The sequence below is a fragment of the Procambarus clarkii genome, chromosome 45 (genome assembly GCF_040958095.1).
Source record: "Procambarus clarkii isolate CNS0578487 chromosome 45, FALCON_Pclarkii_2.0, whole genome shotgun sequence".
Lineage (NCBI taxonomy): Eukaryota > Metazoa > Arthropoda > Malacostraca > Decapoda > Cambaridae > Procambarus > Procambarus clarkii.
The window spans coordinates 10,413,616-10,440,699 of NC_091194.1; the positions used below are offsets into that span (position 1 = coordinate 10,413,616).

General features: G+C 39.2%; 1 protein-coding gene across 2 annotated transcripts; it reads left to right on the forward strand.

The window, feature by feature from the left end:
- The first annotated feature begins 40 nt into the window (after positions 1-40).
- On the forward strand, positions 41-26,745 carry LOC123770008 (E3 ubiquitin-protein ligase SHPRH). 2 transcript variants are annotated; one of them, XM_045761560.2, is made up of 10 exons: positions 41-202; positions 2,273-2,431; positions 5,426-7,872; positions 10,564-10,757; positions 13,733-13,928; positions 16,570-16,752; positions 17,085-17,279; positions 17,648-19,219; positions 23,641-23,826; positions 25,392-26,745. In XM_045761560.2, exons 3-10 carry the CDS (start codon positions 5,440-5,442, stop codon positions 26,601-26,603), a joined length of 6,171 nt encoding a protein of 2,056 aa, XP_045617516.2. In that variant the 5' UTR covers positions 41-202; positions 2,273-2,431; positions 5,426-5,439; the 3' UTR covers positions 26,604-26,745. The 2 variants fall into 2 exon arrangements, with proteins under 2 accessions (XP_045617516.2, XP_045617517.2); XM_045761561.2 differs by having other exon boundaries at positions 54-368.
- The last annotated feature ends 339 nt before the right edge of the window (positions 26,746-27,084 follow it).

Genomic DNA, 27,084 nt, shown 5'->3' on the forward strand with positions numbered 1-27,084 from the left:
GATGAGACAATGAGTGTAAACAGAAGAGAACGGGAAGACATTTCGGAGGGGACGGTAGAGCTGTGAATGGCCGTGAGCAGCAGCGGCAGCGGCTTGTTGATACTCTGGAGCCTTCACCAGTCCTGGCCGCGGGTCCTTCCCCTCCTGCACCGCCTCCTGCTCCCCTCTCACGCACCCATGTTGCGCCTCTCATAGCCACAGTGTGAGTCTCGAAGAACAGTAGCGTGATGATGGATCTCCCTCTTCCCCGAGACACTTGACTGTTGCTTTGTTTACAATACGGGTGGGTTCATGCTGGGGCTGTGGCAGGGAGGAGCGCTCGTGCAGGGGTCAGGTGTTGCAGGTGTTGTTGATCTAGACGCCTCTCGGTAAGACTCTGGGTGGGGGAGATAAATACTTGTCCACCTGCTGTCAGGTGTTGTTGATCTAGACGCCTCTTAGTAAGGTACTGGGTGGGGGAGATAAATACTTGTCCACCTACTGTCAGGTGTTGCAGGTGTTGTTGATATAGACGCCTCTTAGTAAGGCTCTGGATGGGGGAGATAAATACTTGTCCACCTGCTGTCAGCTATTGAATTATAGCATTTTCCATGTGCAGTACCTATGAAGGTTCCTGGCGGGTATGGTCATATTCATGAACAGGCTTTTTAACAGCTGGTTTTCTAAGTGTCAGCATTGTATATAATTTTAGATTAGTCTGTGCTAGCCAAATATTAGGATGTCAGGCTGGGTTAGGTTTGGAAAATTCTAAAATTCCATTGACAAATCATCTTTGGTACCTGGATGAGAGGAGGAGGATGGGGGGGGGGGCCTGGAGAGGGTTAGAACATAAGATTAAAGGTAACTGCAGAAGGCCTATTGGCTCCATACGAGGCAGCTCCGATTTATAACCCCCCAATCCCACTCATATATAAGTGCAACCCATGTTTGAAACAATCAAGGGACCTCCACCACGTTATGCGGTAATTGGTTCCACACATGAACAACCCTGTTACCGAACCAGTATTTACCCAAATCATTCCTAAATCTAAACCTATCCAATTTATACCCATTGTTTCGTGTTGTATTGATAGTTTTAACACCCTAAAATATATTCCCCATGTTATGTCCATTCATCCACTTGTACACCTCTATCATGTCACCCCCCAATTCTTCGGTTTTCTAGATAATGTAATTTAAGCTTTGTCAATCTTTCTTTATATGACAGGTTTCTAATTTGGGGGATCAACTTTGTCATCCTACGATGGACGCGTTCTAGTGAATTTATATCTATTCTGTAGTTCGGCGACCAAAACTGAACTGCATAATCTAAATGGGACCTGACCAGAGCAAAATATATCTGAATATCTTCAGCTATATAGGGTTCCTATATAGAACCCCATATAGATATAGAGTTTTGGGAGTTCTTCTATTCCCCTGAGTTGTAATAACTTGGTCCAACAGACTGTTGCTTGGAGCGGCCCCACAGGTTGGGTCTGGGAGTTGTTGTACTCCCCAAGCCCAGCCTCAGGCCAGCCTTGACCCCAAGGTATCTCGAGATGATTTTGGGGTTTAGCTTACCCACGGCCCGGTCTTCGAGTAGGCCTTCTGTTTGTTACACACCTCCAGGAAGCAGCCCATAGCAGCTGCCTAACTCCCAGGTACCTATTTACTGCTAGGTGAACAGGGGCGTCAAGGTGAAAGGAAATATATCCATTTGTTTCAACCTCCGCCAGGGATTGAACCCCAGAACCTCAGGTAAATACATGCACCTGGTTGTGCATCAATAAGGTTGATGCACAACAAGAATTTGCTATGTTTCCTCCCTGGAAACACAAACCGAAACTGTCTCTATTTTCCGCTTGTTACAACTTGTAATAAAGTTGTTACATCTTGGCGTAACGTGTTTATGACATATTAGAACGTTGTTACAACTTGCTATATTGGTTGTTATAACTGGTTAGGAGGTGTTAAAACTTGTTCGTATGTTGTACTAACGTCGTAGTTTTGGTGTGTGTTTGGCAGGCTACTCCTAACCTAAACTAATCTCAGTGCATTTAAATACAAAATAGGCTATGATGTAAAAGTTGATGAAGGTATCGAAATATAGTGTCATGGTGAGACAACAGACACACTTTGTAATACTGTACTATACTGTAATCACAATTTATGTTCAGAGTAAATGAAATGGTTACACTGCACTTTAATCAAATTTGTATACTGTATTATATTTAACATTTAATATAATAAAAGCTTGTTCTGAATAAATATATTTACCAGACAAATTTGGCAGGAAGTGGATAAGACCTTGAGAAGTGGAGAAGACCCTGAGCAATATTCCAGATGACTTAACTGTTGCAGCAAAAATGTTGTTGATTCACATACCTGTGATTCCAGGAAATACTTGACACACTTGGACTGGACAGTAGAGCTACAGTCTCACTTTTTGCAGGTTAGCGTTCAATCCCTGACCATCCAAATGGTTGGGCACCATTCCTTTCCTTTGTTCAGTCCTAAATCCTCATATTTCTTCAAAAGTGCTATGTAATCATAATGGTTTGGTGCATTTTCCTTATAATTAACTAATCTTACATATATTTTTGGTTGCAAACAATATCCTAGGAAAATTTGCAGTAGTTACACCATGTGTTTTATTTGAAACCGATATCACAAGCATTTTTTATTATATTCTATTCAAAACTGCATAGGTGCCTTTGAACTATTCCATGCAGTTTGTAAACTTAACTCACATTTCTTCATAATGCAACGAGAGAAACATATCAACCCAAATTCATGTCTCGGAATCATTTAATACATATACTGGGTCTTAATTGTTGTTGTATAATTCCCTTATTTATTTTCAGTCTTTTGGCCTCATTGTGACCAGATTTCAAAATCTGTATTATTCGTCATTACTACTGTACTGCCAGAATTACAATCATTATTATTATCATTATTACCACTTATCATTATTTCTACTACCTCACTATTACTACCATCACCATTATCACTTATTATGACCATAATTAATACCATTACCATTATTACCATAAAAACATTATGAGCATAATTATTACCACCATTATTACCACCAATATTATCATTATTACCAAAACTAAAATAATTATTTCTAACATTATTATTATTTCCATGAACAGTGCCACCATTACATGTATTATTACCTCCTTCATCACTATTACCACTAATAATACCACTATATTATTACCATCATTACCATCTAGAGATCATTATTTCTACCAGTATTACCACCATTATCACTACCACCACAATTATTGCCATTAATAATACCCTTACCAGCATTGTTATTAGTCACCATTAATTCCACCACCATTAATTCCACCACCATTATTTCCACTACTGCCATGATTATTGCCACCACAAATATTATTTCTACTACCTCACTATTACTACCACCATTATTACACTCATTATTACCAGCATCACTTATTATTATTATTACCATCATTATTACCACTACTTTCATTATTGCCACCATTATTATAATCATTATTACCACCATTAGTTTCACCGCCACTATCATTATAACCACTAATCACTAGTATTATCACCATTGCACAAAGAAATCACATTAACGTGCTGTATCCATGAGAAAATCAGTAGGAGCCATGAGGAAGACTCACCTATGAGCAGGGTCAAGCACGCTCTATAGACCACTGCACCACGACATGGTCAAAAGCTACCAATCAAACCTTAATCATAAAGCTATCACCATCATCAACCTCATATCGTCACTTACCATCCTATTAATCATCATTAATATTATTACCACCACCAGCAATTTTACAGCCATCGTTATCATCGATAACGATGATAACGTTAGCCATTATATATCGATAACATCGATATATAATGCCAGCCAGCCATTATATATCGATAACATCGATAGCCATTACTATCATTATTACCACCTTCATTACCGTCATTGTGGTTGTTACCACCACCAGTATTACTACCATCTTTATTACTACCACCATTCCCATTACCACTATTCCCACCACAGTTATCATCATTATTACTAGCATAATTTCCACCACCACCAATATGATCATTTTCATCTCTGCATTTATTATTTACCATTATGACCACAAATATTTCCACCATTACCACCATTCTTATTACATCCATCATTATTTCCACCAGCACAACCACCATTATTATTACAACAAACATTACCATCATCATTATTACCACCACCATTACCATCATTATTATCATCAACATTACCATCATTATTACAATCCTTATTACTATCATTTTATTACTATTATTATTACCATCATCATTATCACCACCAACATTACCATCATCATTATTTTCATCATCATCATCATTATTACCACCTATGTGTAATAGTCAACAAAGTAAAATCCGGACCATCAACCGTGAAGAGCTCAGTCCCCCAGGGTACTGTGCTTGCTCCAGTACTTTTTCTCATCCTCATAACGGACATAGACAGGGACACAGTCTATAGCATTGTATCATCCTTTACAGGTAACACTAGGATTTTTATGAGAGTAGACAACATAGAGAGCACAGCGAACCTCCAATCAGATGTAAATCAGGTCTTTCAATGGGCTACAGAAAATGATATGGTGTTTAACGAAGATAAGTTCCAGCTTATGCGCTATGAAAAAAATAAAAAACGGAAACCTCGTACAAAATGTAGTCATATCACCTTCATCATTTCCATCATATTACCATTATTACCACTATCATAACCATCATTATCATTTCCACTGCAAACATTATTACCACCACCATTATTAACAGTATCATTGCCACCATCGTTATTTCCACCACTATTGATATTACTACCATCATTTTTATTACCATCACCATTACCATCCTCAGTGACACCATTATTACCACCACCATTAATACCATTATTATTATTACTTCCACCACCTGACCATCATTATAATTTCCATCACAATCATTATTACCTCCAACTCCATTATTATTACCACCATCATCATTATTACCACCTCCAGTATTATTACCACTTTCACTTTCATTAAATTGCAGTTTTCATTACTTTTGCATTTTTCAATACACTCAGAACTTTATTTGTGAAATATTGTACATTTCAATGTGCAAGGTCTTGCTAATGGTCTCACTGTTAAGCTGTAGTCTTTACAAACGTACATATGTGCTCCTCTTCCACACGCTTAAGCTGTTTACATTATGCAACCTTATTACATTTGTATTTATCAACTTTAAACCGCTGATTTTGACTAGGATGTTACTCCAGATATGTTGCTTACTCTCTTCTTTATATATTATTAGAAGTAGCTTAATTATATATTTTGTAATGGCACAGTATACCTTGGTACGGTACATATAATTACTATGTTTGTTTTCGATATTAATAAAATGATGATAATGTTTCTACCGTGTTTCTCAGGATAAAAAAGCACAATGGTGCGCAACAAGCAGCCTCCACAGCAGCTGAATGAAATACAGCAGAGAAGAGCACAGTGGAACTTAATTGATGGTGCAGGTCCAGCAGAAAATCCTAGAGGTAATGGTGATGCAGAGGCAGGGCAGGAAGATGATGCTCATCCAAGAGATGATGGAGATGATATTGCTCTTTTATTAAACAATGAGTTAATTGATGATGATGATGATGATGCAGACTTTATACCTGGCGCCCTGGGAGATCCTGCCTTGCGACCACGAGAAGTTCGCTGGGGTCGGTTTGCGCAAGTTCGGTATGAAGATGGAGAGGATGAATTTGTTGATGAATTTGATGATGATGTTGCGTATCTTCCAAGAAGGCGAGAGAGGGCAGTGCGTGAGGAAGTGAATTATGGTGATTTTAAAAATGTTCTTAACAAATCTCAGTTTTATGCAAAAGTTTTTAAGAAAAATAAAGATAGTGTAGTAAGTCCAAGAAAAGAAAGAGACAATAGTTACTTTTGTAATTTTGGAAATATAAGTTTTAAACTTAAAGATAAAGTAACATGTGAAGATCTTCATCAGATACCTAGCTCAGAATTTTGGGTATATGTGACTTTGGAAGCTAATAGTAGTGCTCTCTATTTTGAATGGAGCTCCGGAGAGTCACCCAAAAAGTCAAAGCAGAGAAAGAAACCTGCTGACAATTTTCGTCACTATATGATAGAAGGTGTCTTGAATGCAGAACTGTGGCAAGGTTTGTCCACCCAACGATACTTTGATCTTAAACTAGAGAGTTTTGATGATGTCAGTAATGAAATGACATTAAGTGTTTTCTTGAAAAAAGGAGGTTTATCTGAATTAAAGCATCCCAGTGATAATATCCAATGTAATGAGTCTTTGGGTGCGGTAGTTTCTTATTTCTTTGGTGTCCATATGTTTGCCTATACTGGTACCAAAAATTTGAAGCACGATGTAGAAGATCTATTCACTGCTGTCAAGCACTGGCATGCCGATAAGGAATACTGCTCCATTGATGTACAACACCCTAGTTTGATCCCTCAGCTAAGGCCATATCAAAAGGCTGCTGTAAAGTGGATGTTACACCAGGAAAAATTTGGACAGGTGAAGAATGGTGTGGATAGCTCTAGTGACGTTCACTGCTTGTTTGTGGCAATCACTAGTAAAGATAACGTGACCCTTTACTTTAATAGATATGGAGGTTTTCTTGTGAAGGACAAACCTCTAGCTGTCTTACCAACTCCAGGAGGCATTCTTGCAGATGAAATGGGGCTAGGAAAGACAGTGGAGGTGCTCTCTTGCATGCTATGCCATCCAAGACAGAATATTAAAAAGCCGGATTATCAAGAACCAATTAACATTGAATCTCGGAAAACTAGCAATGGAAGAAAATCTAGTAAAAGACTAACAGGGAATGATATTTTCACCCTTGATGGTGTACCAGAAGAGGAGGAGGAGGAAGAGGTGAAGGGAAATGTTGACTGTTTTTTGAAAGACAGCAAGACTGAACATATCAAGGAAGACAGCAAGACGGAACATATCACGGAAGACAGCAAGACGGAACATGTTGTGGAAGACAGCAAGAATGAACTAGTGAGCATGGATTCTAACATGACTGACGTAACTGGAGAAATGCAAAACTTTAAAAGGACAAGGAATTCAAAAAGAAAAACCACAGCAAGTCAAGTAAAGAAAGACTCAAGAAGTCCTGAAAATCGTATCAAGGTTCATATACCTAAGAGAGAGAAGGAAGATGATGATAAATTGAACAAGACTAGAAGACCAAAGACACGAGCTGCCAAATTTTGCAGTGGTTATGTGTCTTTGGATGATGATGATGATGATGATAAGGATTCAGACAATAATTATGAACCTCCAGAGAAAAAAAAGTGCATTAAAAAAACACGAACAAAGAAAACTGCTTTTAATGTGGAACAAGAAATCTCGGATTGCACTTATTGGTCATCTATTGAATCTGCCATTGTCAAGGAATGCTGGGATGGTAGAGTTAAAGACTATAAAAAGGAAGGCTCCTTTAAGGACTTTTGCAAGTTTCTGAGGACAAGAAAAAAAGACCCGTATTACATGATGTCACTGAGGGAAAAACTTCAGATACAATACAACATTAGCATGGCAAAATACAGTGCCAGGGAGGTTGTAACACGGAAGACAATACAAGGCTTTTTTGACACTAAAGTGGCACAAAAAAGTTACTTTGAGTGCCTCTGCGGGTCTGCAGAAACTGAAATTCGGGATGAAAAGTTTAGAGTACAGTGTTCAGTGTGTAGTCTGTGGCAGCATGCAGACTGTGTGCAGTATGATGTGACAGATCCCTATAGAGGGGTGTATATCTGCCCACACTGTTGGACACAAGAGAAGCCAGTGGTGTCTGGAGCTACACTCATTGTTACACCCTCATCCATTAGTTATCAGGTCAGTTGGAATCTATTTTAACATTTTTATGTACATAAAGTTAAAGGAAACTTTGAGTTCTTTTGGAAATAACTTGTCTTTGTAAGGTTAGTGAAGATATTAAAGGTAAAAAAAAAAAAAGCTATTTGGAGAAAGATGGAGAGAGATCTGAGGACAGATGTGAACTTACAATTATTAATTACTGAGCTTTAGAAAAAATTGGCACTGATAACTAAGCTTTATAGGAACTGCTTTGCATGTAGCACTCAATAATGTAATGTAATGATTACATTATTGCCTGCTCATCTGCCTGCTTTACAAGCGAGAATGATCCAAGTTTGAACCCTGCCAGGGCATAACACTTGGACACTGTTTTTTTGTTTGTTCTGGGCACCCAATATTACTTGGGGACAAGGATGTCAAATGATTGGTGGATCATGTTCTAGAGAACATAGCACTGAAACCCCATACCATTTCCAGTACCTACCTTGAGGCTACCTTGAGGTGCTTCCGGGGCTTAGTGTCCCCGCGGCCCGGTCGTCGACCAGGCCTCCTGGTTGCTGGACTGATCAACCAGGCTGTTAGACGCGGCTGCTTGCAGCCTGACGTATGAGTCACAGCCTGGTTGATCAGGTATCCTTTGGAGGTGCTTATCCAGTTCTCTCTTGAACACTGTGAGGGGTTTGCCAGTTATGCCCCTTATGTGTAGTGGAAGCGTGTTGAACAGTCTCGGGCCTCTGATGTTGATAGAGTTCTCTCTCAGAGTACCTGTTGCACCTCTGCTTTTCAACGGGGGTATTCTGCACATCCTGCCATGTCTTCTGGTCTCATGTGGTGTTATTTCTGTGTGCAGGTTTGGGACCAGCCCCTCAATTATTTTCCACGTGTAAATTATTATGTATCTCTCCCGCCTGCGCTCAAGGGAGTACAGATTTAGGCTCTTTAGTCGGTCCCAGTAATTTAGATGTTTTACTGAGTGGATTCTAGCAGTAAAGGATCTCTGCACGCTCTCTAGGTCAGCAATTTCTCCAGCTTTGAAAGGGGCTGTCATTGTGCAGCAGTACTCCACTCTAGATAGCACAAGCGTTTTGAAAAGTATCATCATCGGTATAGCATCTCTAGTGTGAAAAGTTCTTGTTATCCAACCTGTCATTTTTCTTGCAGTTGTGACGGCTACTTTATTGTGTTCTTTAAAGGTAAGGTCTTCCGACATGAGTACACCCAGGTCCTTTACATTGCCTTTTCGTTCTATGTTATGATTTGCCTGCGTTTTGTACGTGGTTCCTGTTTTTATGTTTTCAATTTTTCCGTAGCGCATGAGCTGAAACTTATCCTCGTAAGCTGAAACTTATACCTGATTTAAGGTTTATATCCCAACATATAAAAACTGTGTAATTACCAAAGTGTAGTTCCAGGATGAGAGCTACACTCATAGGGTCCCGTCTTCCCAGTACTCTGTCGTATAACGTTTTGAAGCTACTAAATGTTTTGGCCTCCACCACCTTCTCACTTGTTCCAACCATCTACCACTCTGTTTACAAAAGAAAACTTTCAAACTTTTTTGGGCATCTTTGTTTTCTTGTCTTGAATCTGGGACCCCTTGTTCTTGAAGCTATTGGTTTCAGAAATTCCTCTTTGTCAACTTGGTCTATTCCTGTTATTATTTTTTAAGTGACTTACTTACTTTTGTAAGTAGGTCATATCACCTCTTTTTCTTCTATCTTCTAGCTTTGGCATTTTTAACACCCCTAGCCTCTCTTTGTAACTCTTTGTTTTCAGTTCCTGATGCCATTTTGCAGTATATCTTTGCACGTTTTCCAGTTTATTGATGTGATTCTAGAGATATGTGCACCATTCAACTGCTGCATATTCCAATTTTGGTCTCACAAAAGTCATGAACAGAGTCTTTTAGTATTTCAGCGTCCATATAATTAAAAGCGATTCTGAAGTTGAAAAGAGAGACATGTGCTTTTTGCACAGTGTTCTTTGTGTGTTCCTCTGGCGACAGTCTACTATCTAAAACCACTCTCAGATCTCTGATGGAGTGAGGGGAGTGAGGAAAGATGTTTAATGAAAGACAGGGAAGTTGTGGGTATTAATAATTGCAGGCAAGATAATGAGTTCTGCAAGAACTGGGTTTTATAAAAATTAGGTTCTATAAGTACTGTACTGTACTTTACCAGGCTGAATACAAATAGTTTAGCCATTGTCTTTTCATTGAAAATTTCATTGTCTCAATTTCTCTACAGTCATTTGTTAGGAAACATTATCATACCAATAACTTATCTTTATATAAAGTTCCTGATTTATTTACATGAATTTACCTAAGGTAAAGCATCTCAGGTTTAAGGTAGGTATAACCTACCTAAGGTTACCATCTCAACAGTGGCCTTGACATAAAGAGGAAGCCATGGGCTTGTCGAAGGTCCCACATTTGTCATGATGATTATATTCAGGTAGATTTTGAATTCCAACAATGTTTTGGCCTTTATATCTAGTCCTGGAGTACACTTTTTTTTTTAATTTCTGATTTTTGTCCTTCTTTCATTGTAATAAGTGTAATTAACTTTTAATCTGTTATAATATTCAAGTATATTTTGTACAGTCACTGCTTTTCTCTAACTGCACTGTGTCAGTTTTTCTTTAGAGTAAATGGGAATAAATTGATGATTAGTTTTTCAGGAGTGGATTTTATGAGTTTTGTTTTTGCAGTGGGTGAATGAAATCATGAAACACTTGAAGCATAAAGCCATTAGAATGTTGGTTTACAAAGGAGTGTCAACTCAAGGTTACATGCAGCCCCTTTACCTTGCCAACTTCGACATTGTCATCACTACCTATGAGACACTCAGCCGTGAACTTAACTATGTGGACTTGCCTCACAGCAACAGTCAGATGGGAAGAAGGTATAGTTTGAACTTTAGTTGGTATGTTATCTGCATGTTTTGCTCATTGTCTCATATATATATATATATATATATATATATATATATATATATATATATATATATATATATATATATATATATATATATATATATATATATATATATATATATATATATATATATATATATATATATATATATATATATATATATATATATATATATATATATATATATATATATATATATATATATATATATATATATATATATATATATATATATATATATATATATATATATATATATATATATATATATATATATATATATATATATATATATATATATATATATATATATATATATATATATATATATATATATATATATATATATATATATATATATATATATATATATATATATATATATATATATATATATATATATATATATATATATATATATATATATATATATATGTCGTACCTAGTAGCCAGAACTCACTTTTTGGCCTACTATTCAAGGCCCGATTTGCCTAATAAGCCAAGTTTTCCTGAATTATTATATTTTTTCTATTTTTTTTCTTATGAAATGATAAAGCTACCCATTTCATTATGTATGAGGTCAATTTTTTTTTATTGGAGTTAAAATTAACGTAGATATATGACCGAACCTAACCAACCCTACCTAACCTAACCTAACCTATCTTTATAGGTTAGGTTTGGTTAGGTAGCCGAAAAAGTTAGGTTAGGTTAGGTTAGGTAGGTTAGGTAGTCGAAAAACAATTAATTCATGAAAACTTGGCTTATTAGGCAAATCGGGCCTTGCATAGTAGGCTGAGAAGTACGTTCTGGCTACTAGGTACGACATATATATATATATATATATATATATATATATATATATATATATATGTCGTACCTAGTAGCCAGAACGCACTTCTCAGCCTACTATGCAAGGCCGGATTTGCCTAATAAGCCAAGTTTTCATGAATGAATTATTTTTCGACAACCTAACCTACCTAACCTAACCTAACCTTACTTTTTCGGCTACCTAACCTAACCTAACCTATAAAGATAGGTCAGGTTAGGTTAGGTAGGGTTGGTTAGGTTCGGTCATATATCTACGTTAATTTTAACTCAAATAAAAAAAAATTGACCTCATACATAATGAAATGGGTAGCTTTATCATTTGATAAGAAAAAAAATAGAGAAAATATATTAATTCAGGAAAACTTGGCTTATTAGGCAAATCGGGCCTTGCATAGTAGGCTGAGAAGTGAGTTCTGGCTACTAGGTACGACATATATATATATATATATATATATATATATATATATATATATATATATATATATATATATATATATATATATATATATATATATATATATATATATATATATATATATATATATTTATATTTATATTTATTCATAGTAGTGCTGTGTAGTGGATGTCAAATGATTATACAGTAACTTGATCACTTTATCAAAATAATTAATTTTATATGTATGTACAGAACAGAGATGTACTTTATGTACAGGCGTCAAGCCTGGCCTCAGGCCGGGCTCGGGGAGCAGAACTCTTGAAACCTTCTCCAGTACAGTATATTGTCCATAATAATATAACTCACACCATGGCAACTGTGATGGCTCTATATGATGTTTCTCAATGTGACAGGGAAAATGTAAATAAATTATTGATAAAGATAATCATTGAAAAGGAAAAATAGCAAAACTCAGATATTTAGCTTGTATTTCTGGTGCCTTGCTGCTTCTGGTTCTAGAGGGAGGGAATTATCAGGGGAAAGTGCCATGCCAACTATATAGTATTGGGATGGGACAGGGGGGGGGGGGGTAAGGAATGGTGTCTAACCACTTGGACAGTCATGGATTGAACACTGATCTGCAAGAAGCGAGACCTTCGCACTACCGTCCTGTCACAGTGGTTGGGCTTCTGGGACTAGAGAGCTATGCAAAGTGCAATGCTCAAACTGTAGTCTTGGCCTGCCTCTCACATTTGTGAAGATGTATTTTCATACTTGCATTCATACAAAGAAACACAAATGCATTGAAAGGATTAGCCTAAACTCATAAGAAAGAAAGAAACAGTCAATGATATAAAGGTACTGGTGTGAGAAAAAGGGTAAAGAATAGACAAACAATATTCCAAAGATATAAAGTGTTACATGCTACCATATAAATCAACAGCATAAATACAACATAAGAAAACAATGACCTTGCAAAGGTTTTTCGCTTGCGGAGCATCTCAACATTGTACATGTTTACAAGATGTAAGGTAAGCGGTTAGGTAATTCCTAGGAGGTAAGAGTAGGGTGAAGAGGTAGGAAGTGGATGATTGTAATATTGGGATGAAGGAATAATGGATAAGTAAGAGTAAGAGGAGGGTAAGAAAAAGAAAAAGGGGCGGTAGGCTTAATTCAGGTCACGTTTATTAGGAGGGTTAGAGTATTTGAGTATGTATTGTGAAGAGGAAGAGTCAACAGCAACAAAGCCAGGACTGCTTTTTTTAAAATAATAATAATAATAATAATAATATAGTGTAATAGAAAATAATTGTCAAAATAAAAATTAAAAGATCAAAGTATCATGTAGGGTAGCCATAACTTAAACAAAATACTTTCTCAGAAAGTAGATCTAAATTTTTTTCCTTTCAAAGCATTCAACAATATTCGCACAACTCAAATTGATGAATTTTGTGTTGTATATATTTCAACAATGCCAAAGTTTGAGTCAGTTTTTTTAACAAATTTGTGATCTGTTTTGGAACAACCCCCATTGAAGAAGATAATGGTAGTTATCCAGACCTCATTGCTGGTTGTGAAGGGGCTCCCTTAACAATTCAGACTTCAGAGCCCTATAAATGCAGGTCTGTCACTGCTGAACAGTGATTAAGCCTGTCTCTTTTTGAGAGTAAAAATTGTCCTGTTTCTTCCTTATGAAAATTCTTCCATTCTTTGACCAGGTTTCGACATCCAAAGAGATTTATGGCCACTCCATCCCCTCTACCTTGTGTTGAATGGTGGCGGGTGTGTCTGGATGAGGCTCAGATGGTAGAGTGTACCACTAACAAAACTGCAGAAATGGCTCTCAGACTTGCAGCAACTAATAGATGGTGTGTGACTGGCACTCCTGTTCAGAAAACAGTGAATGAGTTACAGGTAAGTTGATATTGGGGCTAAAGTAAATGGGGCATAATTATGCATTTACTATAACACTTTAAATGTATTGCTATACATGAATTTATATGTATTTATAAAACATAACACTATAATAGTGTAGTGTGGGTTTCTGGGAGAAATCCTTTGGGGACTAGGAACAGGGCACCACCAAGGTAAGCTAAGGGTTCTGGGTTTCTGTCATTCCCACCAGAAAGAAGCACTTCTTTACATTCAGCACTAGATTTTTTGGGAGGGCCTCCTTGGTGGCTCCTTAGTCCTAGCCACCTAAATAGCTCTACATATATAATGTCATACCAGGCCTTTGCAAGTCTTAGAAAACCTACCCCGGACAAGAGGCTAAATCCTGATCCATTCAAATAGGCTCAGAGGGCAGGGAATAAAAGATCACCCAAACCAAATGGAAAATCCATCAGATAGGTCAAACTCGCCAAAACAGACAACAACAAGGAAAATACAGTACTGTATTAGCAACCCTGACAATTAAGAACACAGTGCTTAGGTTGTTACCCCCCCACTAGTTACACACCCCCTATCACCAGGGGCTGCCTCGGGGGGCTTTGAATCGGCCTAGTGTTACCATATCAGTCGTGCACCTGGTGCGAACCCATCTACTACTGTTCTTTGTGTTACCACTGCCACCTTGATCCTGTTTTTTAGATAAGTGGTGGCTTTCTTTTGGACTATGTCCTTGTCCTTAAGTCACTTGTTCACCTCAAAGTATTCTTGTCTATCCTCACCTAACCTACCAAGGATAAGGGATAATAAGTTGTGTTCTATATATGGTGTGCAAGATGTTTGTGATTTCACTCTGGTGTCATAGTTTTATGTGAAAGCAGTCCCTGCTTGTGGGTATTTCTCCATTGCGGTTTTGTGGATCTAGGCTGGCTTGATTGCCCAGAATTTTGTTCCCCCTGATTTTATCATTGGTGTCTTGGAGAGTTTAGGTTTTTCCTTTCTTCTGGCCCTACTGGGGTTCTGAGCTGGGTTTCTTTTTAACCCTTTCCTTCATTAGGGTTTCCAGGCCATTTTTCAGGTTCTGCTGCTCAAGATTGGGGTTGATTTAGGGGTTGTCATTCCTTGCTGATGGCAATGAGAGCTGAGCTTGCAGTTACTGTCTGGTGCCCGTTACCTTCCATTCAGGAGGGATTCTAACAGAACACAGATCCTCTCTTGTGGGAAATATGCATGTCTTTTCTCTGGCATCTGATGCGGATCCCAGCTCTTCCCTGAAGTTTTCCTCTCTTGGTTAGGGGGCTTGGAGGGGAGGAGGGGCCCCAAGGTGGGTTCATGGGTGCTGTTATGACCAGGGAGTCATGGATAGAGAAACATGATAAGGTTGCAAACAGATTAAGTGAATACATTGAGTCTTGAGGCAGTTGAGCCTGCATTGCTGCCAGGCATATAAGCAATTATTGCCATGTAAACTCCTAGCTAGTTTTAAGAAAAGATAATGTGTAATTAGTGAATTGATAAACAGCCAGAAGGGTACATTATATATGAGGTGACTAGACTAGACTAGACTGTTTTCTAAAAGAAGTTCCGGACCAACCGGGCTGTGGTTGGTATGTGGGCCTGCGGGTCGCTCCAAGCAACAGCCTGGTGGACCAAACTCTCACAAGTCAAGCCTGGCCTCGGGCCGGGCTTGGGGAGTAGAACAACTCCCAGAACCCCATTAAACAGGTGAGAGATTGGAGGTTTTTAAATGAGTCAGAGTATGCTGTTACTGTATGATCATTTGGGTTACTCTGAAGCACCATAAGAACACACTCAATTGATAACTGAACTGGAGGGCTAACGGTCATGTTTTGTTGACTCTTGGTAGTTTGCCTCAGATAAGTCATCATGTACCCAGTACACTTTTTTTTTTTCTTTAAGATCGGCCACCGATCTACTTTAATAACTATTATTACTGTATGCAACTCTAAGCTTGCTCCCTTGTTATTGTGTTTGTAGGAGTGAGTTTAGAGAGGATTTTCTTATACCTGTGAGGGTTATAGGATACTGTATTTCAACTGATCTCCTATAGCAGTTTTTGGGCATGCCTAGAGTGTTTCATTTGTGAGCCTTTATCCCCCTGTGCCATTGGGTTTCTGAGCATAAAGTAAATGTCAACAGGCAGTGCCAGGGGTTTTGTCATGGGAAAGACTTGTGTGATTAATAAACCATAACGTATACATATTAATTATGCCTTGTGTACAGTGTGGAGGGATCTGTCATTCCCTAAATACTGGTTCTTTCCCAGCTGGCCAGGTTTAGGTTCCTGGTCACCTGGCAGGAGTCTCCAGTTGGTTCCTTCATGGATTCAGGTCTGACTGGATCCCATTTGGATCTCTCAGAAGGCTTCCCTTTTTTTTTTGCCATGGGCAGTTCTGCTCCGGTTGGATTCACAAATCTCTTTGATGTTGAAGTATTCCCTGGCTTCTCATTGGATGCTTAAGCAGTTGTGTGGGAGCCTGGCCTTCTTTGGCTTCATGATTTGTCCAGTTACATGTGTCCTGCTTGAGCAAGCATTTGCTTCAGTCACCTCATGCTTGGGAACAAGCACATCACCTTGTGACAGTGAGGAATATACTTCACATATTATTGTTGTATCCTGCTAATATTTTCTGCATTTCAACAGGGCCTTCTGATGTTTCTGGGGGTAGATCCTTACTGGGTGGCACAGTGGTGGAACAGATGCCTCTTTTTACCATACTGCCATGGTGTTAAGGAACAACTCCACAATTTGGTAGCACAGTACATGTGGCGAAATGCAAAGAAAGATGTTATCCACCAGATTGACATTCCACAACAAGTTGAAGAGGTGAGGCTACTATGTCTAGTGTGTTTCAAAAAATGTTGCAAGACCAAAAAAAAGAGTCAGTGTTGTAGATACATGTATTCTTAGTCATATAGTTATAGCACACCTTACTGTATCTTTAAATACTCTTTAAGCACTTCAAATACTGGATTGCCTTAGGCTTATATCTAAGGTGCAGCCATATTCTGCGAGAGTTGACTTTTCATGTTCTTGTTAAATACTCTTAACTTCCTAACTACTGAATTAGAGCTCTTCACAGTGACCTGTTTATTAATGGAATATCAAACATAAAATGCCAGTTGCAGTAATTTATGATAACATTTAAAATATTTCAGGTCCACTGGTTGTCCTTTACTCGTGTGGAAGAGCATTTCTACCAACGTTTGCATGCGGAGTGTTCTTACGATGCGCAACAAAGACTGAAAAAGTTTACTGATATTAAGACTAAACTTAGCTCTTTGGACAGACCCACTCTCAACTCCCTGCTACATCCTCTACTAAAACTACGCCAGGCCTGCAACCATCCACAGGTATGACTACAATGCACAAATTACTTGACTGTGTAATACAGTCAAGCAACTATATTACACAGATTACAGACACATACACCTCAATTTTATGGACTTGCATAAAATCGAGGTTTGTTTTGAAGCAAATTCTTTCCAGTATACCAAGGGGTTCCATTAAACTGCATTATACCACTACACAGTACATAAAATCAAGGTTTGTCTTTAAACAAATCCTTTCTATCATATCAAGGGGTTCTGTTAAAAATACCTGTATGATAGAGACAGAATTATATGTGCATTGATACAAATTTTAACTGGCTTACCAAAGAAAAAAATATAAAATGTATTTTTACAACTTGTGTTTAATTTATAACTTGTACCTTTTCTAGGTGGTGAAGGGCCAATTTCTCTCCATGAATCGCAAGACTATGACAATGGAAATGCTTTTGGAGAACCTCATAAAAAAGACAAAATTGGAGACTGAAGAAGCTCATCGTTTGTTGATTTCATCTATGAATGGTCTTGCTGGTGTACATATTATTCAGGAAGAATGGTCTCAGGCTGTCGAGATGTATCGTGCTGTTCTGCGATCCATCCAAGAGCATGCAAACATCAAGACGGATTCATTGCAGCGTCTTCATACTCTTCATAATTTGGCCGAGGTCTTGGAGGCAGGTCATTCAAACATTGAGCCCACACTTAGAGATAGTTCACTCAGGGAAGAGTCAGAAACAATTCGTAAGCGCTACTTACAACACTATCCACAGCAAGTTGCTGCAGCCGACTTGGAATGCACTCAGAACTCAAAAGCTGTTGAGAGTTTAGAAAAGAATCTTAATCTCAATATAAGTTGGTGGTTAGGTGCCTTAGAATCATTTGACGATGATTTTGTATTAGAAGTGAGAGATGAGATGCTGTCTTCATATTCTAGATTTGAGGAGCATAAATGCCTTCTCTTTCCTGTCAAAACACGGGCACACTTACAATTAGTTTTGAATGCCGAGATGAAAAAACTAAAAGATCAGAGACTTGAAATGATCAATGCAGTGAGACACTTGCAGACGCTAGATCCAGCATCTTTGCTTGATGGAGCCATCGATTGCCATCTTCGGCCAGCAGAATCGGAGCCACCGCAGTGCATGATCTGTGCTACACATGAACTTTTTGAGGAGTATGAAGAAACACTGTTCTCAATGCGGGAGTTAAAGCACAGCAGAACAACTGGTGTGTCAAAAGAAACTCAAGATGTAAAAGATAAAGCACAGGTAATGCTAGCTACTCGTCGAGGACACTGGGGCCAGAGTGAAAATGAGCGACTTTTAAGATATTTGCAAACAAAATCTTTAGAAAGAGTAGAGAGAGAGATATATAATGATTCTCAAACACACTTCAAGATTTGGGAAGCAACAAAGAAAGAATTTAAAAATTATCGTATTCTGTGGCGTGCAATTTTTGATTCTGTGTCTGCAATGGATGAAGTCAACATGGCCACAATCCGACTTCGCTTACGTTTTCCAGACGAGGAGATTCCTAAACAAAAAAAGAAAAAGGACAGAGATGACTTGGAAAAGAAAACAGAAGCCCTGAGATATGTGTTAGAATTGGGTGAAGTACCTCAGCAAGAGCTTAAGTTAAAATCACAGCAAATCGTTGCAACTAATGACTTGAAAATTAAGCTGGGTCAGCTCCTTTATTTACAGAACCTTGCTAAGACAGATTTTGGAAAAGACGGTGGAAAAAATCCTGAACCATGTCCTATATGTCAGGGTGAGCTAGGAGAGAAGTGGGCAGTTCTCCTTTGTGGTCATTGCTACTGTATGGAGTGCATGAGAACTTTATCAAATCGAGGGTTTAATGGAACTGACAAGAGTGCTGTAAAGTGTCCCATGTGCCGCCAACCAACTCGAACCCGCGAGATCTCGTATGTGGATACCAAGGCAAAGGAAGTTGAAGACGTCAAGGTAAAAAATATTCAAAAAAAATTATGACTAAACTTCTGCTAATACTGTATATGATTTTAGGAAAATTTCTGAAACCACCTTCAGTTTTGCTAAGAGTTTTACTCAGATATTTTATTTTTCAAATAATGTACCCTTAACTTTCATCCATGTTGGTTATATTCTTTGAGAAAGTTATTTGATGTTATTTTTAATAACCAGTTTTCTGTTATGATTCACTGGACCATTTACTTAAAATAACATCCACCTGTATTTTTATGCCACATGCTCAGAGATTTATGTGCAGGTCATGTCTAATGTTCTCATCATTCCATTTCCACAAAGTGGTCCATCAGCAAAGTGTCCTTTTGCTGTCTTTGTGGCTGCTTACCCCAGGGTGCTTACTTACCTCATTCTGGCAGCTCCTGCGATGGCGCTGAAACCAAACGTATTGGCGTTTGCTTTTCCATTGGACAATTTCAGCAATGTGGAGAGGGGGGACTTGCTGCATGGGTAACAGCTTCTTCATATTAACCTACCCCAGCTTTGTGACCTGGAGAGAACACTAGAGTCCCGACAGCCAGAGCGCAACTCCACAGTCTCATGAGACTGCAGGATGCCTACTACCACAAAGTGGGCCTCTTAGCATGTGCATTAACTAGCACATGATATCACCCTGTCACTCCATTGTTGAATGTGAGGTTATTGCAGTGGATACTTTTTGGCTGGAATGGAATCAATAGGGGTTCCTGTACCTCATTCCTCCAGTTCAGTTGTTGCTTCTTGTGCTGTCCAAACGAGACATTTTTGGGCAGAGTAATCCTTCTGACTTCTTGGTGGCCTGTTCAGCCAAGGTTTCCAACTCTAGTGGCCTGATGTTGGAACCAGTGTTCCTTTTCCTCGGCACTATCTCTTCCAGTGGATTGGCCATGAGACGTTCCTTACTGGTCCGAGGCTCTCCTTTGATTTTTGCATTTGGACTTTTTTTACCTTTATATATTATATTTTTTCTGAGTAAAAAAAAGGTTGAGGCTCCCTGAAGCTATATGCTGAAATGGTTACCATCTACTGGGTCATATCAGCCATAGAGTTCTAGAGGCCTGCATAGTGGGCCAGTTTTCTGGACTGTTGCGCTACCAGAGAAAGTTTCCTCCTCCGCTCAGTGTTTCAATCAGGTGTCATGAATGTCTCTTTTCACTCAGGGCTCATACTGGCCCTTTCACAGTTCTACCTTTGATGCCATTGTGGGGAGGCATCTGGTCCATTTTACCAGCTCCTGGTCCTACAATTTGGGGACATTTTGGGTAGTTTCCCCTGAGGTCTTCAGGATTGCTGGTCAGTCCCTTCCCCATCTTTGGAGTTGGGTCTATTGGGCCAGGAGTCCTTCCCTGCACTGCATCTCATCATTGTGGACTGGTTGGCCTCGGGCATGGTCGAGCTGACCTTGTCCCTTTGGTGGGTGTCCAGGCTGTTCCTGGTTCCAAAGAGGGATGTGGGGGACCTCTGATATACTCGATCTTTTGGATTCTGAACAGCTTCATCCCCATGCCTAACCTTTCCGCATGACCACTTTGGCTCAGGTTTGCCTTCTGTTACAGGCAAACCTGGACTTGGATGGTGTCCCAGGACCTCAAGGATGGGTATTTGCTCATCCCTATTCATCTGGGGTTCAGGGACTGCTTAGGTTTTGTCATGGGGCATCATGCTTAATGCTTTAGGATTCTTTTCTTCAGCTTAAACCTGGCCCAACATATTTTCCAGGCTGACATGGGTTATTGTGGCCTAGCTGCATTAGTTAAGAGCTAGTGTGTTGGCCTACATTAATGACCAACTGGTGTGGGCCTCCACTCAGTCCACATGTCAGTTTTCCAGGAATCTGTTTTTTTCCCAACTTGTCAGGTTTGGGTTCCTGCTGAACTAGTGGAAGCCCCACTTTGTGCTATCCCAGATTATAGTGTTGGATCAGCCCCAGGTGACTCCCCGGTTGGTCGAGCACTTGTGTGGGAGCCTAAACTTTACTTGTATTGTCTTTTTCCGGGATAGGGTTTGACTCATGACTTTGTACTGGTTTCTCCAGTTCCACCCTTTCTGCTGTTCCCGGGACCTGCGGATTCGGACCCCACCCATCCTTCATTGCCTCTTGCATCACTGACTTCCCCTTCAGGTTTTTCTCGGTTCATTTTCGTGGCGCCATCCTTTCCCTTTGTTCAATGTGTTTACTGATGCCTCGTCTCTGGGGTGGGGCTTTGTGACCAATGCTCACCAGGCTACCTAGGGTCGTTGATCAGGCTGTCTAGCTGTGCTGTCCTCTCCATAATTTTAGCATCATCAGCAAACATTGAGAGAAAGGAGTCTATTCCCTCTGGAAGATCATTTATGCATATCAGAAACAAGATAGGTCCAAGTACATGACCCTGTGGGACCCCGCTGGTGACATTACGCCATTCTGAGGTGTCACCCCTCACAGTAACACTGCTTCCTGTTGTTTAGGTACTCCCTTATCCACTGGAGCTCCTTACCAGATACACCAGCCTGTTTCTCCAACTTATGCAACAGTCTCTTATGGGGGACTTGATCAAAAGCTTTCTGACAGTCCAAGAAAATGCCATCTGCCCACCCTTCTCTTTCTTGCTTAATGCTTGTTCATAAAATTCTATTAAACCTGTAAGGCACAATTTTGCTATCTCTGAACCCATGCTGGTGGTGTTTTACAAAGTTCCTTCTCTCCAGATGTGCTACAAGCCCCTTTCTCATGATCTTCTCCATCACCTTGCATGGTATACACGTTAAGGACATCAGCCTGTAGTTTAGGGCCTCTTGCCTATCACCCATTTTGCATATTGGAACTATGTTAGGTGTCTTCCATCTTTCTGGTAGGTCTCCCATTTCCAGTGACTTGTTACATATACACAATAGTGTGTTGCATGGAAAGTGCTTCTGTCCCCTCTTTTAGCATCCCTGATGATATTCCATCAGGTCCAACAGCCTTAGTCCAAATCTAGCAGATACCCCCTAACCTTATCTTTGGTGATTTCAATACCTTCCAATGCTGCTTGTTTTATACCACCCCTGTTAGTTCAGGGACTTTTCCTTGCTCTATTGTGAAGACCTGGAATCTCCTGTTGAGGTCTTCACACACCTCTTTGTGATTGTGTGTGTACCCAGCTGAAAGTTTCTTCCTTTCTCAGTTTTATCACCAGTTTTTACACTGTTGTTTTCCTCCTGATGTGGCTGTATAGCAGTTTTGGTTGAGTCTTGGCTTTATTTGCTATGTCATTTTCATACTGCCTCTCTGCTCTCGCTGTTCTGTTATGTAATTTCTCCATGACGTTGTACTCAGCTGCCTTCCTTACGTGCCTGATTGAACCATGGATTACCCTTTTTCTTTTTTTCTTTCTGCACTGGGATAAACTTGTTTTCTGCCTCCTAACACTTTTTGGCTGATGTAGTCACCCAGGTCTATTTCTTCAAGTGCACAGTAGTGTATGAGTTTGAAGCTGTGTGGTATTCCATGAGGAAGATTTAGCTTACTCCAGACTGAGCACTCCAGCTTCACTCCGATTGCTCCACGGTGGTTCATTGCTTGAGCCGAGCAGAATTTCGTTGGTCCATTTTCCTGTTGAGTTGGGCGCTTTGTGTGGTTCAAGTTTCTGGCTTCGCGGGGTTTGGTTTTCTGTGTGTTTCACGTGCGAGGTGTGTCCAACATCCTTGCAAATGGGTTGTCTGACTTACGGTCCATCTCCATGGAGTAGATTGTCAACGAGTCCTTCCATTTTGATCGTTTGTTTTCATAGTAGGGGAGTTCTTTGTGCAGTTTTGAGGTTGTTGTCTCATTCTTAACCATGCAGTGGTCTTTTGTTTTGCTGACTTTCTGGGTGTTTTTCCTGGTGGTGGCAGGCATGAATTAGAGTACTGTACTTTTAATTGTACGGTGTTCATAGTGCCACCGTTCCCTGTGTTTCTCTGAGGAGGGGCCAGGTTCTGGCTCATGGTCCCCGTTAGGCCAGTAAAAATGCTGCAACTAATGGCACCTATTAGTATGGCACTGAATCAGTGTAATAGCTTTAAGGAGCCTCTGGGGTTCACCCAGAAATTTCTTTGACTGATTTCTTTCAAATAAAGTTCAAAATGTAGCTAATAATTTAAGCTTTGAAATAGCCGTAAAAATAAGTACAGTACTGTATTACAAAATATTGAAAAAACTTGTTCGAGTTCCTGAACTGAAGACTGTTTTATATATTCCTTTGCTGCCTAGTCTTAGTACTTTTCTCACTACAAACTAAATCATATGCGAGTTGCTCCTGTTTTAATCTTAATGACTTACTACTGTGAAGATAACAAATTCCCATTTTTTCCAGTAAACTACTTTGTTATATTAGTGATTATTTTAAGAAGTAAAAATATACTGTAGTTAGTATACAGATGCAGCATGATACCCATTACAGGTGCAAGGAAGTCTGTCTACCAAAATGGAGGGAGTAGTTCGTCTCATGTTAAAAATCAAGCTTGCGGATCCCGAGGCCAAAGTGCTTGTGTTTTCTTCCTGGGCGGATGTTCTTGATGTTATAGCAGATGCATTTGCCCAAAATGGCATCACATATAGAGCTCTGCATCAGCGTTCAAAGTTTCAGGTAAGTTTTTGTTTAAATAGGTGTTAGGATTTTGCAAACTTTACAGCATTTTGTAATGGCTAAAATTATTATTTCTAACTAACGTGACTGCATCAATGAGAAAATCCGTAGGAGCAGTGATGAGTATTCACCTAGTTGTGTTTGCGGGGATTGAGCTGTGCTCTTTCGGCCCGCCTCTCAACTATCAATCAACTGTTTACTAACTATTTTTTTTTTCCCCACACCACACACACACACGCCCCAGGAAGCAGCCCGTGATAGCTGACTAACTCCCAGGTACCTATTTACTGCTAGGTAACAGGGGCATTCAGGGTGAAAGAAACTTTGCCCATTTGTTTCTGCCTGGTGTGGGAATCGAACCTGCGCCACAGAATTACGAGTCCTGCGTGCTATCCATACAGGAAGTTCTTGTTTCCTGTATGGTTGGTTGACAACTGGAATGCATTGAAGGAAGAGGTTGAAGCCAATTCCATTCACAATATATATATATATTTGTGTGTGTATGTATTTGTATAAAGTATATGTGGAAACTGGTCACAATTACATTTCACCTTTGTAAATGCACATTAATGGCATATAAAAGATACAGAGAACACTTTATGTGGGGCAGATGTAGCTCTGTTTATCTATGTATTTATGTCTGTAGGTTAGCTTAGCATTTTAAAAGCACTACAATCACCTGTGGTTGATTGTTCAATAAATCCCTGGACTATATGTTTAACAGATCTCTCATCCTGTCCATGGAGGACAAGAAAATGTATGTATGCTGATTAGCATTGTAATTGGTGGCACGTCTGTGATAGAAAATAATTAAACAAAAAATAAAAAAAAGAAACGTGATGAAAACATTAATGTTAAGAGGGGTAATTAGCAATCCAGGCATGAACAGCTAAGAGGGCGGGGCATAAAGAGCTAGATCTCACCTCCCTATAGTCACTGATAGGTAAGCATCAAGATTTGTCAAAAATAAAAAGATATATTTTGCAACAAACAATACTCGAGGGACTTTTCAGAATGTCGTCTAAAGAGAGTTGAATTGAAGCCTCTAGAGTTTCTCCTTTGTGTAACCCTTTTCCTTCAGCATCTCTGCCTGTAGCCTCAACCTTCACCACCTTCCTTAATTAGCACCACCATACTCGTCTAAACATCTTTCATAGGTGGTATGTGGCGAAACACCTGGACCCTTGGTGAGTACCATTATACTATTCTGTACCTGTACAGTATCTTTATATTCTATGTAAAATACCCAGTATTATTTAATGATACAGTGTGTACCTGTACAATATTTTGATGTCTTATTTACAGTATTTAGTGGCATTTTGGTCATAATACTAGTATTAATATTTTGAGGGGACAAGGGGAGTGTACACCCACCAATAAAAAATTACTGATAAAAGAATTCTACAGAATTTGGTCCTGGGCTGGTCAAAAAGTGGGACAGTGACTGTACATGAATATTTTCCTTAGTTTTATAGTATTTTTAATCAGTATGAGTTTTGACATGTATTGTATGTATAATTACTAAGAACTAGTATCTTGCACTTGTCATATCTATTTCTTTTCAGAGGCATCTGGCATCATTCAAAACTAGCAATCAGATCACAGCACTGTTGCTTCCTATATCATCTGGTGCTAATGGCCTTAACATTATTGAAGCACGCCATGTCATCTTGGTCGAGCCTATTCTAAACCCTGCTGCAGAGTTGCAGGCAATTGGGAGAGTTCACCGCATTGGCCAGACAAAAGAAACAATTGTTCACAGATTTCTTGTGCGAGGAACCATTGAAGAAAGAATGTACCATATTTTGCGTCACCATCACGAGTCCCACCACACTGATGAGAATACAGTTACTATCGAGGACCTAAAAAATCTTTTCCTGCATCCAGAAGAATTGGAATTGCAAAAGGAATTGATCATGACTCGTAACCAAATCAGTGCCTCTGAGAGGACCACTGGAGATCGTCGTCTGACCACAGGCAATCTTCGGGAACAGGAAGACTTCCAGAATATCAGTCTCGCTTATCAAGCTAGCAAACACCAAGGAGTCGGATTTTCAAGCAATGTGGATTCTTCATCTCTACCCTCCACCAGCAATTTATCCCAACCATTGGCCATTAACGGTTCTCGGTCCTCAACCTTGAGCTTTCCACCGCCATCAGTGAGTGGCATGCCTCAAGCATCAACCAGTAATGTTTCTCTTCAATCAATCAGTAGCATTTATCATTCATCAACCAACAGTCCATCACAGTCATCCACCAGTAATATATCTCAATCATCAACTATTAAATTATCATGCCCATCAACCAGTAATACATCTCAATCATCAACCAGTAATATACATCATTCATCAACCAGCAATACTTCTCAGTTATCAAATAGTAATACTTCTCCATTATTTAACAGTAATACTTTTCAATTATCAAATAGTAACTTCTCACCCCCATCAACCAGTAATTTATCTCAGTCTTTAAACAATAATGTCTCATGCACATCAACTAGTAACTCTACTCAAGTATCAACCAATAAATTGTCACAGCTATCAACCACTAATACTTCTCAAACATCATTAATTAATTTCTCATGTCCATCAACTAACAATTTACATCAAACTTCAGGTAGTAATTCACACGAATCAACAAGTGATATGTCTCAACCAGTAGCCACTAACGGTCTTCAGGCGACTAGTATTGCTTTCCAAGCAATCTCTAGTAATATAACCCAGACCAGCAGCTTCGATGAACCTGCCACCCTAAATTTGTCTCAGGTCTTCCAGTAATGATTCACAGACACCATTTATTTGTTTAGGATCAGACATCAGCAGTTAATATTCACAATAGTCAGCTAGTGCAGTATATGGCCTCGGCTTTTAACTCTAGGTGGCTCAAGCAGCAATATTCTTTGTCTGCCAGTGTTCCAGCAGTCAGTGAGTTGTGCATCTCGACCATCTGCTAATGCGGTCGGGTATTGCTGAGGTCAGCCAGTGACATGCTTTACTATATGCTAACTATGTAACTGTGAGCAGTGTATCTCATTGTCACTCACTCGTATGTCTCAACCTCATACAGTGCGCCGATTACATTGTATTCAAATCCATTCACTGTTTTTTATCAGTCAAATTTTTAGTTGTCAATTTTGTAACTAAATTTTTAAACACTCAATCACCACCCAACATTTCCATCAGTTCCAAATCAATCTAACACTGAATTCATATTCATTTTAAAACAGTCATAGCTGTTTATGACTGAGAGTACAGTTAT

Bases quoted from the DNA above. Each gene is read 5' to 3' on its own strand.
- LOC123770008 (XM_045761560.2), top strand. From the start codon at position 5,440: ATGGTGCGCAACAAGCAGCCTCCACAGCAGCTGAATGAAATACAGCAG. The intron at 16,753-17,084 runs GTGAGGCTACTA...AAAATATTTCAG, and splicing joins TTCCACAACAAGTTGAAGAG to GTCCACTGGTTGTCCTTTAC. The intron at 23,827-25,391 runs GTAAGTTTTTGT...ATTTCTTTTCAG, and splicing joins ATCAGCGTTCAAAGTTTCAG to AGGCATCTGGCATCATTCAA.